This window comes from Macrobrachium rosenbergii, chromosome 4 (genome assembly GCF_040412425.1).
Source record: "Macrobrachium rosenbergii isolate ZJJX-2024 chromosome 4, ASM4041242v1, whole genome shotgun sequence".
Taxonomy (NCBI): Eukaryota; Metazoa; Arthropoda; class Malacostraca; order Decapoda; family Palaemonidae; genus Macrobrachium; species Macrobrachium rosenbergii.
In genome coordinates, this window is record NC_089744.1 from 25,585,354 (window position 1) to 25,607,500 (window position 22,147).

The window sequence follows — 22,147 nt, forward strand, 5'->3', positions numbered from 1 at the left end:
CGCCCTTAACTTCTATACGAGCACGCACACAGTTCGTAACAATTCAAGTGTCTGCAGATCAAGAATGGGAAGCGCTCGAGTCTACCAAGTCCAACACCCCACTTACTCCATCCTTTCGACAATGGGATAACAGCTTTGCCCTTCAGATTTTATGCCTTATCTCTTGCTGTCAGTTTCCTTTGAAAGGCTGTTGAAGATCCGACAAAAAAAAAAAAAAAATCGCCTTGACAGCTTGGCCTTCCATTTACGTGCGTACATTTTTCATTATAAAACTACTGTTTCCAACAATGAGCCATAATAGGAGCTAACTTGGAGAAAAACAAAACTGCATTCACTGTCATGTTGTATTCTATTTGACGCATTATTAATAACCTGTGTGTAAGACTCTACAGGTATTCAGAAGCCTTAAGAACAGGAATTAACCGATTCCTATACAGCATCATTTATCTCAACCTTTGCTCTAATTGACAACAGAGGCTATTCCATATCAGTTTTGCCTTTACGTCTGTCAAGCACTTACGAAGATCCCCAAAAAAAAAAAAAAAAACTACCCATTTCCACCACCAACGACTTCCCTCCCTTCCCAATCACTCCACCTCAAGTTGCGAAGTGTCATCATTCTCTCTTCATGAACAAGCCACCTAACCGTCAACAACATAAATCCTCTCTACGCAAACCTTTGTAACTTTTCGAAGTTGAAAACCCTGTTTTTAACATCTCGTTTGAACAATTCCAACTTTATATCTTCAGACATCTTCAATACATACACTTTACTTCCATAGAGAATTATTGGCTCAACAACTAACTGACTGTTATCAATCAGCATGATCATTCACACTGAACATGTTTAACTAAAGTTAACTTGTACAGCAAGTTTCCACAGACTACAACCTTGGACCATCCGAACGGGAAAAGAGGAAAGAAGTTATGAAATAAAGTAATGAACGTATAAACTTACACACACAACAATATTAAGAAAACTAAGGCAGTGGTCCATGGTGGTTACAATTTAAGGGCACAGCCATCAATGATATAATCAGCCAACCATTCTGCAGTGACATTAAAAAGCAGGAAGGAAAGTCATGGAGACCATTGTTGAAACTGGGCTTAAGGATGATGATGAAGAGATAGATTTTCCCCCTGATGGTCTACATCATAGTTATTATTGTTGGGAAAAGGTAAACTTCCGTTTCGACGAACCTCGCGTAAATGATCAAAATACAGAAAGGCTACTGACATCCAGACAAGCGGGCAATATTCCACTAACGGTAAAAGGACGACCTGAAGCATATAACGTTAACAGCATCATCTCCGTAAACACTGTTAGCCTTACGAACAATACCTTGAGAATAGCTTCGAACTCAGGCTTTGGTTTAGATACAATAATAGACAGTCGAATGGTCAATTCGACCATCTGCCACTGTCTAAACCAAAGGCCCTATTCGACTACCACTATATCTATTTGAATTACATAGTGATCTTTAATATTATGTAATTCAAACACGCTGGAGGCAAAGCCCTCTTTAAAAAACGTGACCTATAAACTTATCAGGAGCCAACTAAAGAACGGTTGGCGATAACCTGTACATAATACAGAGGAATATATTACAACTTTCCGCGTCGAAAACACGACAAAAGACAGAGGCCCCTGTCCCTTCCCACATGAAGGAATTTAACTGACACGTGGAGGTGTGAGGTTTCGATTAAATTCCGTCACGACAATACTTATCAAAAACAGTCCGATAAGGTTGACGGCTCTTGCTGCATAAAAAATATTGAGAAGTAATGATCACAGACCTGTTTATCAGCTACAAATAAAATGACCTGAAAAAATGGAAATAGTAAGGGACCTGGTATCGAATACGATAAAATAAGAGTAAACAGAGACCATGAATTCGGGGAGGGAAAAAAGTCTAACATTTAGTCATGCGCTAGTATTCAAAGGAGCGCAAACAACTGGGGAAGGTTATCAAGACATGGGGCAAGAAACTGAAACTTGTCGTATGAAATGTGAATATTTAAAAAAAAAAAAGCAAAAGTAAAGTAATGGTTAAATCTTGGACTTTACTTTTTTCCAATCGCCTTTTCCTTACCTTTCATTGCCTCACTTTTACTGTAAAGTTTTCTACTTTTCTTTAATTAAAACTATCATCTTGTACGATGTTACATTCTAAGTATGTATGTATGTATATATGTATGTATATATATATATATATATATATATATATATATATATATATATATATATATATATATATATATATATATATATATATATATAATATAGTAGTGTACAGACCACACACTTCTTGACATTCTTCCATGACACTGGATACTTTTAACATCCCCAAACAGAAACTCTTTCTACTTCTAAGCAACAAGCAGATCACCTTGAAACTTGCAAAACTTTTAAACCGTTCCCCTAAAAAAAATAAAATTAAAAAAAAAACGAAATCACAGAAACTATCGCCATAAAACTTCGACATCATCTTCGCAAAATTGAAATAATCAAGAGCGCCAGAAACTAAATGACTAACGTTTCCATAGGAGGCCTCTTCGGAGCTCTCCTGAATTACGTTTCCTCTCCTCTTCCTCCGTCATCTCAGAATGACAAGTAATCGATTTTCGGTAGAGGAGGAAGGGGGCAGCAGGGAAGTGAGTACAGTCATATGGATGAATGAATATGTTAGAGAGAGAGAGAGAGAGAGAGAGAGAGAGAGAGAGAGAGAGAGAGAGAGAGAGAGAGAGAGAGAGAGAGAGTTTTCACGAACATTTTGAATGACAGTAGGTGAGAGATCCTCAAGAGCAATCAGAGAGAGAGAGAGAGAGAGAGAGAGAGAGAGAGAGAGAGAGAGAGAGAGAGAGAGAGAGAGAGAGAGAGAGAAACAATTTTAACCTTCGTATGTAGGAAGTAACTCTCAGATACCATATTCAGGCGAACCTTTAATTAGACACCTGTTTTGAAGGTAGATCAGGCCATCGCGTTCGGGTAACAGACACTATGTACACTTCCTTGTAACGAAGCAGATGCGTAGGGGGTCCATTCTTTTCCTCTGATGCAATTTTTATGCAAGTGAATTTCACCCCTATTAAAGACGTCACAAATGCATTTTACATGAGTTAAATTTTTCTGTTTAATGATTCACTCACCCAAATTTTCACTGAACCGAGATAATGAAATTTGCGTTTCTTCATTTTAGCAACGTCTATGAAAAATAGTTTCCACACCTCGTCGTGGCACGAATCAGAACCTCAGACACTTTCCACACGAGTCAGAGAACCACCTGTTACGGCAAAACTGACGCGTCTTCGTGGGTGAGAATGACTCCACCCACAGGAGCGAGAAAAGGAGTAAAGCAGCTGAAGAAGAAGACGACGACACCGTATAGACGGAGGAAGTGCCATCGAATGCCTCAGAATGAGATGGAGGGAAACAACACTTTTTGGCGCCAACGCACTGAGGCAGATTCTATCACCTTCCGCGAGCTTGTGAGCCTCGTCGTCCTTTTACCGAACGTGATGAGCGTGTGAACACATGAACACGCTAGCAGGCACATTCCGTGTGCGTGCGTGCGCGTGTGTGTGTGTATTTGTGCTCCATAAAACCTCCTCCAATTGGCGGGTGAGGAAGGAGAGACAGAGAGAGAAAGAGCAGGTGTTAAGGGTGCAATTGGCCGGGCTCGCCCGCATGAGGTAGAGGCTGGCACTTAACTCCCGCTGGTTGAATGAGAACGGAACTGTGCGCGCAGAAAGCTATCTCATGTTAGCCCCTTAGACAACACAGACAAACTCACATACCGCACTATATGTGCACATGCTGCATGTAAGGCAGAAAGCAAAATAAAATTTACGTAGTAAGTCATTCGAAATTCATAAAGTGATTTCAAAATTTTACTAAATCCCCACGCAAAACCAATAAGGCTAACTATTTTTATTAGATTTTATGAAACGGTACGACAGCTGTCATAAGACAATATTGCTGATAAAACTAAGCAAAATACAACAGCCCGGTTAATCATTAACGGATCCAGCAGTATTACTCTTATGTTCCTCTTTCATGTATAACAGGTGTCTAACGTCTTTGTTTGTCGTAAATAAACTCAATCCATCAACTAAAATAAAGACTTAACGGATTCTAACAACATACTAACCAATATACAAAACAAACGAGAGAAGAATTTATAAGAATTCATAACAAAAAATACAATCACAGTTATGCATTTTAAAAGCCAAACCTGGGTCCCCACGCCCAGAAAATACGTCACAGAAAAACACGATAAAAAAACTAGATAAAGAGAACGAAATGAACAAAAGAATCTCATTCTAGAGAGCAAACAGAAACGCATTTTTATGGCCTCCTAGCAACAATGTATCACCCTGGCCAGACACGACAGATTTCAGGACCAAGACAAAAAACCTCGCAGAGATTTAGAAAGGCAGACCACAATAGCTCCCGAGATTAAAACATGAAAGAAAAACGACCAAAACAAAACAAGATGGTTTTCTAGATCTACGAATGGCAATAACTTGCGACCCTTTCACAAACGAAGGAGGGGGGGATGGGAGGAGGAGTGGCGTTGGTGATCACTTCTATAAAAAAATAAAGGAACCATTCACTCGTTGGCACCAAGAGAAACGCCGCATATCAACTTCTCAAAATTGGAAAGGGAAAACAGCCAATCGCCTTTAAAAAAAAAAAAAAAAAAAAAAAAAAAAAAAAAAAAAAAAAAAAAAAAATTGAAACTGGTCTGGGGGATATTGGCCAATGCGAATTTGTGGATTGTCCACTGCCATGTGAGAATTATTCTCTCGGATTCAATGGAAAAGAAATGAATGACCAAAATAATGGAAGTACTACTCTTGCAAGGTGGGAGGGGAAACACTACGGATACTTATTACCTTAAATTGTAAAAATGTAATCATTCTTTATAAGTGCTTAAGCGTTCGACCGCATATAAATAAACAAATTGACTTATATCCAATTATTAATCCCTAAACTGCACTAGATTGTATAACCTTTACAAAATCACATCTTAAGATATGAAATGGAATAAAGATAAAAAGACTGAAAGAAGAACGGAGCAAATACTCATAAATAATAACGTTCTTCACTAAACTGCATTTAATACGTTGCTCTTTAGAACGATTGGGGAGTAAGTATTAACAAGTAAAAAGTGCGTTGAAGTTTCTTCGGCACAAGCGAGATTTCTGTACATCGTATAACCAAAGCCACCGAAAACATCTATCTTTCTGTGGTCTCGGTATAATGCTGTATGAGCCGCGGCCAATGAAACTTCCCACGGCCGGTGGTGGCCTATCCTATATCGTTGCCAGACGCACAATATGGCTAACTTTAACTCTAACATAAAAACTACTGAGGCTAGAGGGCTGCAATTTGGTTTGTTTGATGGTTGGAGGGTGGATGATCAACAACAATTTGCAGCCTCAGTAGTTTTTAAGATCTGAGGACGGACAGAAAAAATTGCGGACGGACAGAAAACTAAAAAAGATATCTACATTAAGTACATTCTACTTGGTGGAACAACGAAAAGTTTCGCATGGACAATTAAGCATCTTTAGTAGAAAAGACCATTAGTACATTACATACTGATGGTCTGGCCATGAAGAGAAAATTCAAGGAGAGTTCTGCACTCCAGTTCACGTGTAAGAAGGACAATGACAATGACCAGGCCCTCATGTTCTTGGACATTCTTGCTTTCTGGGGCCGCCAACCAAGGACTTTGACTTACTGGCGATATGACTGCTCCTTGCAGCCAAAGTAGCCCGCGAACAATACATTCGTAAGTTGGGCAATCTCTGACTGACTTACATGACCCTTTACAAACCCTGAATTTGATCAAGTCTCCCAAGATCTCGCTGACAAATGGACCCCGATAAAGACAAATATATCATACCCCCAAAACTTCTGATGGATGAGAGCACCAAGGTCGTCTTTCGGGGATCCATGAACCTGAATTCCCACCAAGGTGAAACCTCCCGTAGATACGAGTATATCATCAGGCATTATGCTGCTCCAACCAATTTTTCCCATCGAGTAGAGCTGGTCATTTACAAATTTCCAAATGTACAGATGATGTGAAATAGTTATCGGAAAGGATGGGCTTTTATAAACAAGAATCACGAGCGCATGCAAGATGGGGTGTATGTTGCCGTGTGTTTTGTGAGGTTCAACATGCTGTTGATAAGAAGTCCGCGTACGCGTATAAAGCATCTTAAGTTATGGGAATTTTACAGGACATGAGGTTCCTCCAAGGTTTAGCATTTAAAATAAGAATTTGGCAGTGATTGTTTACTTTTCTCTGAAGCCATCCCCGGTTAACAAACTGTGTGCCATTTGACGTTTATATATATATATATATATATATATATATATATATATATATATATATATATATATATATATATATATACATATACATACAGTGTATATATGTATATATATATATACAGTGTATATATGTATATATATATATATATATATATATATATATATATATATATATATATATATATATATATATATATATATATATATATATATATATATATATATATATATATATATATATATATATGTACATAGTGCATGTATAAATACATACATAGAGAGAGAGAGAGAGAGAGAGAGAGAGAGAGAGAGAGAGAGAGAGAGAGAGAGAGAGAGAGATTGCTTATAGCTAAAAAGGCAAGGAATCTGTGAGTTGAGCCATTAAGGCTAGCTGTTGCATGGTGATTAAAAAAATGAAAATAAAACAGGAGAAAAATGACGTGCAGACATCTGGCCCTCTGCCACTTTCATCCTCTGCGTTAATTTACAGAACTAATGAATGTGGCCCCTGAAGCTTTCAAACATTGTGTTTCCCTGGAATAAACTCTGGCTTTGTGTCCCAAATTGTGCAGGTATGAATTTATCGGAGCCTTTATCCATTTTGTTTTATATACTGCACCTTTATCCATTTTGCTTCATATCAGATATCACTGACATTAATTAAATCTACGAGGTGTTTAATATTCCAAATATACTAAAAACATTATTTTACCTTGTACTTCATCGAAAGGCTTAAATGTCATTAAAACACTTTCAAAAAGGTAAACATAATTTCACGATCTACAGTTAAATTGAAAGATTTAAATTCGTAAATTTGGATGAAATACTCTCTTCTGTTTCGATATTTATCTAAAATTTATGTCCTCCAGTCTAAGGCTGAATTCGATGTTCTTAGGGACAGCCATTTTGTGTGCAACAGAAGAATTAGCTTACTTGATGAGTATCTAAAATAAAAAAACATAATAGTACTCAGAAACAACACACACTCATTTCAAAACATACAAAACGTAATTCGAAACGACCAATGACTCATGTGCTGACTGACTCGATAATAACACTCTACTAAACCACCAACATTCCCCTTAAAACAGCTGTGAATATGTATACAAACACCTGTGCACGAAGACACTCTAAATTCCTACAAACAGGTCGTATCTGCCTTCGCCCATTACGTAGCAGTTTACATCTAAGGATATAAAATTAGTCCAAGCTTATTGGGAAGGTGATTGCTAAATAGTCACGAGATACATAATTCATTATAAATTACCATATTAATGATACTTATTGGGGAATTATCACTATGGCTTTGGAACGATCTATTAACATTAAGAAATATAAGACATTATCAACCTAAAAAGGACAATTTTCTGTTGACAAGGACAATATATTATAAATATATAAGCTACAAATGCGAAGAATATAACGAAATACGGGTCATTACTCTACCATCCATTCTATTCCCAGTCCATATGAATGGAATAAATCTAATTAATTCGAGCTGCTTAAAAACAACTAGAGTTCTGGATAATGTTCTAAAGTTTACTCATATAATAAATCAATTTAAGTAATTGACATATCCAATGTTGTTTGAATAACTGGAGTCTCTGTCTCTCAACTTATATATAGTTAGTTGCCTTGAGATGATGACACGTCAGCTCAACAAAGTTAAAAATTGCCTCTCTCTGTAATGCTTTTGCACCTACGGTAATACCAAAATTCTTCAAATGACGTAACTAAAAGCTACAGGCTAATCACTTCTAGAATGCGTCTACATCCATTTCTGCATAAAAACGGGCACACCCACAAAACGGTCTCATGGTAGCTGTACCTGTATAGTTACGGTATCGCGATATTCTCATAATTTAGTGAAGTTCTTCTATCTCACGTGATAAAGAAGAAATATTCATATATATCTCTACACTCTATACTAGTCACAAACCCCCCATAAAAGCCAGAGTTAAACGTTAAATGATTTCTTTACTCATAATGTAATTTTCTCAAGAAACTATGATATATATATATATATATATATATATATATATATATATATATATATATATATATATATATATACATAATATATATATGTATAAATATACATGTGTATTATTTATATATATATATATATATGCATATTCAGTGTATACATATATAGTGTGTGTATTAACCATCTTGTACTGATAACGTAATACAACTACCCAAATCCGATTAGCAACTGGACACTGAGAAGTAAAATCTAAGTAAAGTCTACTGGAACCAATTGTTCTACATATGCGTAACCAAAAAACAGAAAACACTTTAAGCCTTTTCATTGGTGTGTGTGTACACACGCACAAACACACATACACACACAATCATATATATATATATATATATATATATATATATATATATATATATATATATATATATATTATATATATATAGTGTCGTAGAGCTGGAGGAAGGGATGAAAAGAGTTGACCAAGCTCTTTCGCGTATTTCTCACACCTCCTCAGGGTCAACTGATACAAAAAAAATAATTATTTGTTACAAAGACACCTCTATGGCAGTAATACATAAACATAAAAACTACCGTACTACTATTTAAAAACTAATTTTCTAAAAATGTTGTTTCCAAAGAGTTCACCCAGTTTGTACATCCCGGGGCTGCTGTTGAGCAAATACACAGGATTTTCCTTTATTATACATGACTCAACAATGTTTCTTTTCGTGATGTACTTTACAGAGCATGAGCTCTTTAGCTTTTTTCCAATTCACGGTGTGGTTGCACTCATTCATATGTTGAAACATACTGCTTGCAGTATTCCCCGTTCTGACATTGCATTTATGTTCTTTTAATCTTGTTTCGAGATCCTTTCCACTCTGTCCCACGTGCTTTTTAATATAATACACTGACTGCAAGGGATCTCATATATGCAACCATTCTTCTGTAGAGGGATATTCCTGATTAACATGTCCTTACGCACAATATCCCTGATTAACATGTCCTTACGCACATAGTTCTTAAAAATGACATTAACATTTAATGGTCCCAACAGTCCAGGGATGGCCATAAACTGGTTACAGTATGTTAAAACAAGGTTTTTTTCACATTAAAATTACTCTTATTACCAACTTCATAAAAAATTTTTCTTGCTTTACAGAAAGCTCTGTCAATAAAATCACGAGGGTATCTAAGGCTTGTTGCATCGCCTACGTTTTTAAGGGCGCTGCGGGCCAGTTGCCCTGACTTAATCGAGGCTGAGCTTCGGAAGGTCCGAGACATTACAACTACCCTTAGATACCCTCGAATTGTTTTAACGTACTGCAACCAGTTTATGGCCATCCCTGGGCTGATGAAACCATTAAATGTTAATGTAATTTTTAAGAACTATGTGCTTAAGGACATGTTAATCAGGAATTCCCCTCTACATAAGAATGGTTGCATATATGAGATCCCTTGCAGTCAGTGTAATAAAAAGCACGTGGGAAAGAGTGGAAAGAATCTCGAAACAAGATTAAAAGAACATAAATATAATGTCAAAACAGAGTATGCTGTAAGCAGTGTTTCAACATATGAATGAGTGCAACCACACCACGAATTGGAAAGAAGCTAAAGAGATCATGCTCTGTAAAGACATCACGAAAAGAAACATTGTTGAGTCATGTATAATAAAGGAAAATCCTGTAGATTTGATCAACAGCAGCCACGGGATGTACAAACTGGATGAAATACTTGTAAACAACATTTTTAGACAATTAGTTTTTAAACAGTAGTACGGTAGTTTTTATGTTTATGTACGTATTACTGCCACAGAGGTGCTTATGTAACAAATAATGATTTTTTGGTATCACTTGGTCCTGAGGAGGTGTGAAAAATACACGAAAGCGCTTGGTCAGCTCCTTCTTTCATTCATTCCTCCAGCTCTACGACAATATAAATATAATGTATATAATATATATATATATATATATATATATATATATATATATATATATATATATATATATATATATATATATATATATATTACGACTTTGGCTTAGCAAACAATCTTCAGTTTGAGGGCAACCTTCAGTGAATGAGTTTGTATGTGGATTGCTTCATTTCCCCCTCTGGCAGTGGAATGAAGTAACCGATCTTATATCTGAATAATCAAGAAGAAAATGTGTGCACAGTTCCTGCCATGCCGGAAGAAGTGAACAGATATTCTTATGTTGCAATATTTTTATAATATTTTTTCATTATCCAAGTATTATCTGTACAGTACTCTCTCTATATATATACATATATAGATATATACTGTATATATGTGTGTGTATATATATATATATATATATATATATATATATATATATATATATATATATATATATATATATATATATACTCGTATATATATATATTATATATATATATTACTTATCAACTTCATTCACCAATTCCATGCAATCATTTCCAGTAGTTTGGAGATATGCCTTTACTATAAATAAGTTTCATCTTTTGTCCAAATTACGGAAATTCGTTTTTTACGGTATCTGAAGCAGAAATTCTTATTTACAGAAGACTTTAAAGATTTGTAACTTGAAAATCATTCTTTCCATGTATGTATATGCAAGTGTCCACAACCACGTATTTACTCAAAGACAATGGTGTATTATAAAACCAGGAAACCCGGATGAGGAAAACCCCGTTGTTATTTAGAAATAAACTTGGATAATGAAAAAAAAATTGTAACGTGTAAAAATATCTGTTCACTTCTTCCAGCAGGGCAGGAACTGTACACACATTTTCTTCTTGATTATTCAGATATAAGATCGGTTATTTCATTCCACTGGCTGACGGGGAAATGAAGCAATCCACATACAAACTCATTCACTGAAGGTTGACCTCAAACTGAAGATTCTGATTGCTAAACCAAAAGTAAAATAGGTAACACACTCCAAATCTTGAAGTTCACAATACACTGACAAATGAATACAGTAACTCTACATTATGACATTTCTCTGTACCTTAGTCATATCCTTCTGACACACTTATTGACGCATCTCTGACCTATTTATATCCTTTCTCTGGATGCAGAGAGCAGCAGCATTACGCCAAGTAGAGAAGAAATAGTCTTCATCAATGTGCAAATATCATTACCCTATTCCCGTTTCGAGGTGTGAACATGTGGTTCCCAGTTTGTTAAAATCATTCTCTCTCTCTCTTTCTCTCTCTCTCTCATGTTACAAAAGTTGTATTCTTTATCGTGATTTAAGGGTAAACAAATTTCTCGTCACTCAAGGTGCGTGATTCAATAGTCAGATGTGTGTCAGTCAGTCTGCATGGAGTGGAGAGAGCAACTTCATCTAAACAACGGTAAGCGAAATTGGAATCGAATCTTAACGTCATTATTGCCATTCGATTTCAACAATTAATGTGATGTCCCATTGCATAGCATTCGAGCGTGTACACGTCCATACATAAATATATAATGTATGCACTATATATATATATATATATATATATATATATATATATATATATATATATATATATATATATATATATATATATATATATATATATATATATATATATGTATATATATATATAAATATATATATATATATATATGTATATATATATATTATATATATATAAAGTCTTGCTTATCGAAATATATAATAAGGAATAAGGCCCCTTTATTTCATTTTGTCCCAAAACCTTTAGAGTTTTAATACTTATTCGAATAGAGCATCACTATATATGCTAACGAGAAACGCAGTTTTCCAGCTGGATCAATCGCATGAGAAATAAACACATTGACAGCCTTCTCGCGAAAACTGGTCGAAAAGTAAGCCAAACATGGCACAAATAACTTTGAAGACCTATATTCTAATTAAAGGAAACTTTTAATAGTAACGGAGGGCGGCAGTAAACGCAACCCGCGTGCAGGAAAATGACGGGGAAAATTTTTGCAAACTAAAAATAAGTTGCAAGTCAGATATAAATACCAACGGAAGAGGTGGAGGTCGAGAATCTCCAAGTCCTCGAAGACCCGGGAACGGTAAGAACGAGTCATTAATTTTCACTTTTAAAATTTTCGAATGATTTTCATCTTGGTATGGGTCGTGCGTGATATTAGGTGCCACGAAGGCATGTTTCATATTTTTTATTTTCATTTTTATTTTGCGGTGGTCAACGTGATGCAAAAACAACCTATTTCCCTGTCTATTTTTCTGTTTATACTTCGCCCATTCTTTCTCTCTGCTCTGAATTCTGGCTCTCGAAATAGAAAATGATTTTCCTATTTCGAGGCAAAACAGGTCCTACCATAAAACTGTATTTCAATTTCCAACATAAATCAGTGATCATCTTAAAGAACAGCCACTGTGACTATGAAAAATTATGCTTTTAAGATTTCACTGTCAATACAGTGAGACAAATCTGAAATATTTCCCTTTAGTCATTCAAACTATGGCATTTCTAACCACATCATCCCAGAGATTTTCGGTTATGTGCCATAAAGCCATCAAATCTTAGTCCAAAATCACCCTGTTACTTATGATAAACATACAAATTTGTAAACTTCCTTAGCACTAATCGTTCATGCAAGAAGTTTATTGGTAAATGATGCCTGTCTTTCCTTGTTACTGCTGCAACAGCAAATACAATCTGTATATTATAGGTCACAAGAAAGAACATTCTAACATATAAGTTACCTGCAAACTTTTCTAAGCAAAACTGACACAATCTCAACGTCCGTTTTCGTAGGATTTGAGATATAGTGAATATCAACTTAATTCTCGTGGCAAGATTATGGAGACTTGCTGAAGTGTACTTATATGATTCAGCTCGTACGAAATAAATTATACAAACGATTAACCAGTACTATGAATGATCAAAAGTACTTTACTGAGATGTGGACTGAGCACCACATAGGCTACACGGGCAGCAAGGCTTACGTGACCTACCCACGAGACAAGGAAATCAGCATCAGAGCATTCAGGTACTCACATTGTACTGTGCGACGATCTTATCGAAGGCCCAGTACCATCGCTCCCTCGCCGTCATCTTCTTCGGCGGCGCTTCCTCGCCCGGTATCCCCCCATCTTCCTCGAAGCTGACGTGGCGTTCCTCCGAGGACGTGTGTGGCGTCAACGTGGAATCTCTCGGGCCCTCAGCATCAGCAGCCACAGCCTCAGCGGGGCCCGAACCCGTTATCTGCGGCACAAGGTGGTAAACGGACAAGGTTGAAAAAGAGACCATTCAGGTAAGCTCGAAGTTTTCAAGCTCAATCGTCGGAGGTTTTTTTTTTTTTTTTTTTTTTTTACTTTTCTCTTACTGCTGGTAGAAGGGGAATCAGTAGAGAGGCTCCCATAAGAATGTACATGAAGGAAAAATGTAAAAAACATGAAAGGAAATTCCATAAACTGCAACGGTTACATAATAGACATCATTTGCCATCTTAATACTAAACCTTGAACACCAGTGCATTCCAAATATGACGCTTCCAAAAGCACCTTCACATCATCATAAATTGAGTGACAGCCTCGCAAGTTCTTGAAGGAGGTTTGTGAAATGTGAAAAACGAACTACAATCTAAAAAAAAAAAAAAGAACAAATCGGCAATTACAGAACAAGATGCCAATTACGAGAAAAGATGAAGTAAGAGAGACGACCTTGAACCGCACAAGTTATTTAGAGGTTCGTGTCTCGTGTCATGCTGAACTAAATGTGATAAAAATGGTCAGAGGATGCGACTCTGATTGGTGTCTGTTGCAAAAGGGTGTCTTCATATCCCAGTTCGAAGCAGAGCGACTATCACGGCGAGTCAAATTAAAATATAGATCTGCCATAAATCCCGTTGAATTTTAATCTAAAAACGCTCACAGAATTTTACTGCTCATGCACGGAGATAAAGAAAGCAAAATTATAGTTTTGTTATTTTACCAATTGGTATAAAGTATGATTCATAGCCGACTAAAATTAGGGCTAGTTCAATAAGAGTTGCGATTCAAAATTGTTTTAATTCTCTTGAAGTTCTCTCTATAAAAATAAGTCGGACCGAGTAATAAAGTATTTATTCTTAATGCTAATTAGACACGTCATTTTCAAAACATATATATATTTATATATATATATATTATGTATATATGTGTACGTACGTATACATACATTATGATATATATATATATATATATATATATATATATATATATATATATATATATATAATATATATATACAGTTCATACATACGGAAAATATATGAAATAAATATAAATAAAAAAATAACCTACTGTTCGTGGCGATGGCACTTCTATCTTCATTCCTTTGGTTTAAACCACACGGGCAACTTACTTAGTAAAGGAATACGGTTATATGAGTGTTTCAAGAAATACGTAACATTTAAGCAATGCGGCTTTCAATAATATCCCGCAACCTTTACGAGCTCACTCGTTGACAGAATTTCATCGCGACTTCCTCTCAAAACAAGAACAAAAGGGGAGAAAATGCCCTCTTAAGAACTTCTCTCCCCTGCAGAAGGCGACCGACTAGCGCAACTGAACATCAAAGGAAACCGAGTCACTTTGAACGAAGCTCGCTGTCAAACTCATATCCTGTCATATAAACTGCTAATCCTCTACAACGCTTATGACTATCTTATGCTACTCTTAAGCTAACTGCGCTTGCACAGATGTTCTATGTATTCTGTTGGAATGCTAAAATGCAAGGGCATAGGCCTAAAAATATTCTCTAAGCCACTGGCCAACTAGTATAAATCACATGATCTAAAACACTAGATGCTGAAAAAGAGGTCAACTCTCAGCACAGACGCCTAATTCTATATATATATATATATATATATATATATATATATGCATAATTATATACATACACGTATAATTATATTAATGGTTGCAAATATAACCTGATGTACATACATTCAGCTATATAAGTAAGGTATGTGTGTGTTTGCTGCCATATGACAGCATTTAATGAACTGTATGCATATATATATATATATATATATATATATATATATATATATATATATATATATATATACATATTCCATACAGATATGCATAAATTATTCAAATGTATGTACATACAATTATAATTGCAAATGTTTAAACTGAGACTACATATATATATATATATATATATATATATATATATATATATATATATATATATATATATATATATATATATATATATATATATGTATGTACATAAAGTATGTATGTATACATTTCATCCATACTTAAAACTAGGCATATTAAATGCTAAAATGAAACTGACAGCAGTAATTTCTTTATTCTGTGGAAAATTAAGACAAGCATAAATACGAAGCACGCAGGCAAGTTAGGCATAACACTGGCCCTTCAAATAATTTTTAAAAAATGCTATTTTATGTGAAAAACGTCAGTACTATCAGGAGGGCAGCTCAGCAAATAGTACTTTCAAACTACTATGACTATCTCATTCCACGGTGCAAATGGACTGACTACCTGTTCCTGTTGTTCTCCCTGTGATGTGTCCTCAGGAGCAGGCTGGTAATAAACAATAACAGTCAACATGATATTACCTGCTCCATGTGCTGTTATCTACGACAAAGATCTATAAGTCATACTACGTAAAAAGACATTACCACAAAGTTATAATGCAATACTCTTTTTTATTTGCTGGGATAGCATTACAACACCTGGAAGCTTTCATTCATCGATCATAAATTTCTTTGAGCAAAAGATTCATATGCTTACTCCTGCTTTCAACTGAATGTGATTATTTCTGTTCTGTTGGGAGAATCTGGGTCCAGGTTGACTTCTTTCCTACAGGGGATTGGAAACTTGCTGTTGTCTTCAACATTGTTTGCAGTTACCTGCCCAAAAAACTGACTTTTTTTCAATTCTTAGTAGTTTTTGCCAAATAACTAATCTCAATAATTACGCAGTAAGACCTAACAAGACCAATGGTTTTACTACTGCTACATCAAGGCCTCAAAATTATATTCCAATGAGGAATGGTAAAATTCTACATTCTTTGAAATAAATATTTTTCTATGAACAAACTGTGAAAAAAAATATCTTCCTTTAAATGATATCTAACCATTACAATTCTGGGCATATGGCAAACATAAACAAATCAATGTTAATAAGTCGAGTATCACACTTGTCAAGAAGTAATTTAAGAAAATATGTTTTGTGACTCATAAGATGATGCATTCTACGTAAACTATTATTTTTTTCCTGTCAATAAAATACATTTTGTAGTACTGCAACTTCTCAGTGATGCACATTACTACAACTAATTACCGACAGAAATATGAATGGCGAATAGCAGCACGGAGCTATACGATATTTTAAAGCCAAATAGCTGACAGGTGTAAAATCTTTCAACGAGCAACATAATTTTAAATAGTATTTTGGTTATTTACTGTTCTTATTCTAACATGAAACCACAATTCAGCAAATACCACGATGGTCCATTTAAACACAACCCAAAAGTAAAAGTCTGACTCTGCTTTCCATGAATCATGAAGGACACATCAATTAGGAAGTAAACGTATACATATAAGTTTTACATTTCTTTTCTCAACCAATTCCTACAGCCCAGAAATATAACAAGAGAATAAATCGGTATGTATAACACCAACTTACCTTCCTGTTAAAGATGCTACCAAAAACAAGTAAAACACCAAAGGAAACTGCATAAGAGCTAAACAAAATGATGAATATATGCGTACCTGTAATCCTGTTAACATAACTTACCTTAATGATATAGTGACTGTACTAAAACTTCCAACAAGAGTGATCTTTAATTTACCTACCAAATTAAATCTTACCTGTTCTTCCTCTACCTACAAATTACTGAATGAAACGAGATTCAATCGGCACACATTTTGTCTTATCCTTAAAATATACCTAACTTCGCGAAACAACCCCGAGATGGGGAATAAAGCCCAACAGACGCCATGAGAACCCTACCAACTTTACAAAATATTTACAAATTATTACAAGTATAATTCATCTTTGTCCAATGCCTGTCTGTTTACCCTATTCAAAATACTATCGATCTCACCAAGCCATCACCGTAGTTAATACGAGGAGCACCACAAACCGATTTCTCATCCCAAGTACAACATGAGTATGATTATGCACTTAACGAAAGCTTTGGTGGGATCTTTATACTTTCTTAAAAAAAGGAAACGTCTAGGATACTTCGATGTAATGTGCCTCACTGACCTGGAGCGGTTTGGATTCCGTCAGTGTGCAAATTCAAGCCTTCTAAAACACAGATGATCAAGGCTCAAAATGACATTCTAGTCCTACTCTTTTTAATACATTCTCAAAATATTTAAAATCTTGTACTTATGTTGTAAAGTGGGTGTAGCTACTCTGCAAGCCAAGTTTGTTCTTTCACAACAACTAAACCTGCATAGTGTTAGTACAAAGTGAGACATGCCTAAGCAATCCCATATACTTTATTGATTTTAGTTAAATTGCAGTATTCTGATATTTTTATCACTTTCTATATCCTGTATATTTATCACACTGTATTCTCGGGTCTCTTTTGTATGCAATGTTAAATAAATAATTTTCTCTTTACTATGTCTCCAAAAGACTTCAGCAATTTCCTTTTCAATAAATGGGATTCACTTTTTGATTAAGTTTGTAAGATAAAGAAAGCGACTTTCTGAGTTAGGCCAAAGCAATGATTCTGACCAGCCATATACATTTATTTGGCATCATAATCAGTACTGAGTAATATCAAGGTCACGTACAGGAAGAGGCTTCTCATCATTCATTCAAGAGATAAGAAACAACTATAACAGTCGAGATGGCTTCAATTTTATTTCTGCATCTCTAAGCGTGTGACCGCATGAGCATGACATTTGCCATACACGAAAAAGCTGGATTACAAGAATTCCGTCTTCTGTGGTAAACTTCATGACTTCTAAATTCATGTTTACAAATCAAAACTAAAGTAACGCTTTACCAAGATACTACAGCTCCTGTGCTTTAATATGATTAATCATTCATGTTTACATTTCTATATCTAATCCACGTATGTCTGTATTTTTTTTATAAATTTTTAATCTTATTGTCTTGAAAAAAGGCTTCCTATAAATTCCTATTTTATGGGCTAAAGACCAGTCATATTTCATTAACACTGTAGACTTACGAAAGCAATTATATATCCTAATTCTCTACTCTTCTACCTTCTATATTCTAGACATTCTAACGAGCAATAACCAGAGTGCGGAGAACAGCTGGTGCATCTCCCAATCACGGGCTTTACTCAGTAGGTGACCTACAGGTTGATCATGAACTTCAAAATAAACAACAGAAAAGCTGAATTCCTAGGTTTGCATAAACTATGTAATGCAGACAACCTTTGATGCCGATGACTTCCGCTGTACAGTACTTTCTAAAACCTTCTACTTGAAATGCTCAACAGAATATTAAAACAGACGTCAGCATCCTTGATGCATCCAGGGCCCACGTACAATTAGTTACAACTGTACGTTATCTTATGAACAGGCAAGCTCCCTAATATATTGTTTGAAAGCTACTTAAAATTCACCAGTGCAATCAAACAGCCTTGAAACATCAACGGTGTACCACAATGCATTATGTTTGAGGCCTGCTTCTGTAACACTAAAGTATACATTTGGTACATAAAACATTACTCTACCACAATTATCAGAGCTACTCAAATACATTCATGTAGGCAAAATGCACCTAAGCTTTTCGGATGAACCCAAGCCACTAAGATGTGTCTAGACTATATGATGCATCCACGCTAAAAAAACAAAGATACATGTGTGTTATTAATACATCAGTAACATGATGCATCTGAGTTACCCAGACGCACACAATAAACACGGTCAATTCGATGTGCCTGTAACCAAGATATCAAGCTACACCTCAGCAATCAAGTTGCATTCAAGCTACCATGCTGTAGAACATAAGTGGAAAAAAAGATACATTTGCCTTTTATAAACACTACCACTTTCCCTCATCTTGCAATCATCATTCGCAATATTTGTATGTGCTACAGTAACTAACTGCCTGCAACTCCCATGGAAGAGTTGCAGAAGAATGAACGTTAAGACTGAAAGAAATAGTATGAGAACAGGTTTTCACCTTTGGAGGCTCAAGCTGGTCAGCTGTTGGTGCGGCGGCTGCTCTCGAGGCATCGTTCAGCACCTGGGACGGCGGAGAGAGAGGACAGCAAAGTGATACAACAAGGCCAACATGTAAACAAGCCATACCCAATAATCACAATTTGAAAAGTACACAGATTTAATTCTACAACATTTTTATATAATTTATGGGGAATACATATATGGGCAATATATAAATATACATACATACATACACATACCAAAATATATATCTATATGGCATATATATATATATAATCTTCATATGTAGGTATATACTTATATTCATTCAAGTGTGTTGATTTCAGATGAATTCAGTGAAAAAGAGAGTTCAAAGTTGAGTTAAAGCAGGTCAGAAATCAAGAAATGGGGTCAACGTACATAAAACAATGTTGGGGAATTTGGACTCTGGACACATCATGTGCCATTTAGCGCAGTACATACATCAGCATCATGCGCCACACACCGCTATGCAGTAATAAAGCAGCTACTAAAAAACATGCATTGCCACAAATTATCAAGGAGAGCTGTGGCAGATGATAACAATATTCCTAAATGATAAATTTCTATTCCTTAAGTCTATGAAATATGTTGAGGCGAATGAAGAAAACTGGAAGGAAAAGATACAAGAATAAAAAAAAGAGTATGCTGCATTCAAAACGGAAATGAATGGCTTTTACAAAGTAATGCCTTGGATAACATACTGCTATTCTTTATCTTCACAGGCTGGCACTACGTAGAATTATCAGACTGTTACTTGCTATTATACAGTGTCAAAGTATCCATCAGGATACGCATAAACACTTTTTCTAAAAAGAAGTATTATATGATGGAATTCTACAGAAAACTGCTTGTACAGGGTGAACTACATTGCCACAGGACTGGGCAAATCAGATAAGATCCTTCACCAGGAGGCCATAGGATGCACTAGTCCCGGCTCCAACTGAGACTACTCTACAAAGGAATATCTTACCCAGTGTCCATTTTGTTCCAGTGGAGATATAGCCCACCCTATAAAGTGTCTCAAGTATGAGGGATAAAGCAAACTGACAATCTGGTATTTTTGTCAACAAAACTATAATCGAGTAGCCATTATCCTCTACCTACAAATCATAGAGGGTAAGTTAATAAGTCTCCTAAATGAATAAAAAAAAAATTCACCTTTTCCTCTACTACTTCCGGCTTTTCGGCAGTTGGCTGTTGAGGGATCTCCCCCTGTCCCTAAGAGTTACACAAAGAAAAGAAAATATTCGAATTTCAGGATAGAGGGAAGTGATAAACATACTTTGAGATCTATTATGTTGAAAAATACAGTGTTTCATAAAAGTACACATCCATGTCAGCACATTTTCTAATCCTGATCAAATGTTTCATTTCATGCAGAGAAATACTTGGAAGTTGTCCTTCAATAGGATTAAATGGAGTAGTTCATGCTCTGAAAGAGTACGGCAGACAGATTCACGCCTACCATGAAAATATTGCTATTCTAGTTTAATTTTCATGGCCAGGTTGAATATGCTTCTTGCCTACCTCTTGTTTTTTTTGTGTTATTTTTACTCATGTCGTACAACATATCAGCCAGATCCTGATTCTAACAATGACGTTTCTGAATCAATCTCCAAAAGTTACAACTCTGTGTTCTGAAACCTGGATAATCAATGCTTTAGTTCTTAAGGTTCAATGTTAATTATATCAGTATTTAATTTTATATCAACAAATTTAGTCTCGGTTAAGCAGGCTTTCGAATTTAATGGTACTTTTAATATACATGAAACTGAAATCTTATTTAGGACCTGCTCTTCAAATGTCAAGCAAAATATACAATTAGCTGGATACATCATGAAGCTAGCAGCATTTTCAAATTATATACATACAAACTTGGAGATATTTCAGACAAACTTACAGCGAAGCAGAGAAATTTCCACTGAAGCTTCTAACCTTGCTGTTATTGAGATGCAAATTTTGATATTAAACTAACCACAAATGGCAAGAGATTAAAGACAAAACAAAAGTACAAGAGAGCAAGTTGAATGGACACTTCTATGAGGGAGAGTTACTGGGGCAACGCTCTAGTCACACGCTACACAAAGAATCTGTTCTTAGAGATCAGCTGATATGTCAGTTTCTAAAGAAGCTCAGCAAACCTCGATAAACTTTACTGAGACCTTTGGCAACATTTTCCATGGTCAAGTAAGAGGAAAAATACAAGTGGGTAATTTTCAATGTGCATATTTTCTATAGAGCTTGACATTACGTGTGTGCTGAACTTCCCTAGAAAATATTTCTAAAAGGCTTCACATTTGTGCCATATTCACCTCTGGCCTATCTTGGGTTTCTTTAGGCACCGAATCTGGGGGTTGGGTCCCGGAGGATATCTGTGGGAGTAGGTGACAGGATTCATTAAGGCTGTCACCTATCATGCTTATGCACTAATGATTTTGATGTTTCATCATTCACTTTGCAAAAAAACATAAAAGAAAGTGTAAATATGTAAGAAAACGGATGAAACTCAAATTCACATAAAAGAAAAAGTTATCGTAGACTTTCCTTCTATTTCACTAGTCATATTCAAGTACACAGCAAAAATTAAAAGCTTTAAAAAATATTCTCCAAACATATAATTGAATCCAAATAAAAAGCAGGATGTAAG

General features: G+C 35.4%; 1 protein-coding gene across 10 annotated transcripts in view; it reads right to left on the reverse strand.

Annotated features, from left to right (window-relative positions):
• unc-13 overlaps window positions 1-22,147 on the reverse strand; it is a 1,228,603-nt gene that overhangs the window by 557,790 nt on the left and 648,666 nt on the right. For 3 of the 10 annotated variants that reach the window (XM_067091693.1, XM_067091677.1, XM_067091701.1), the window contains 5 exons: window positions 21,813-21,872; window positions 20,659-20,718; window positions 19,478-19,540; window positions 15,839-15,880; window positions 13,335-13,541 (listed from right to left, as the gene is read on the reverse strand). In XM_067091693.1, the coding sequence (XP_066947794.1) occupies window positions 13,335-13,541; window positions 15,839-15,880; window positions 19,478-19,540; window positions 20,659-20,718; window positions 21,813-21,872 (432 nt within the window). The remainder of the gene's footprint in view (window positions 1-13,334; window positions 13,542-15,838; window positions 15,881-19,477; window positions 19,541-20,658; window positions 20,719-21,812; window positions 21,873-22,147) is intronic. The other 7 variants (XM_067091731.1, XM_067091711.1, XM_067091750.1 and 4 more) reach the window with 4 other exon arrangements.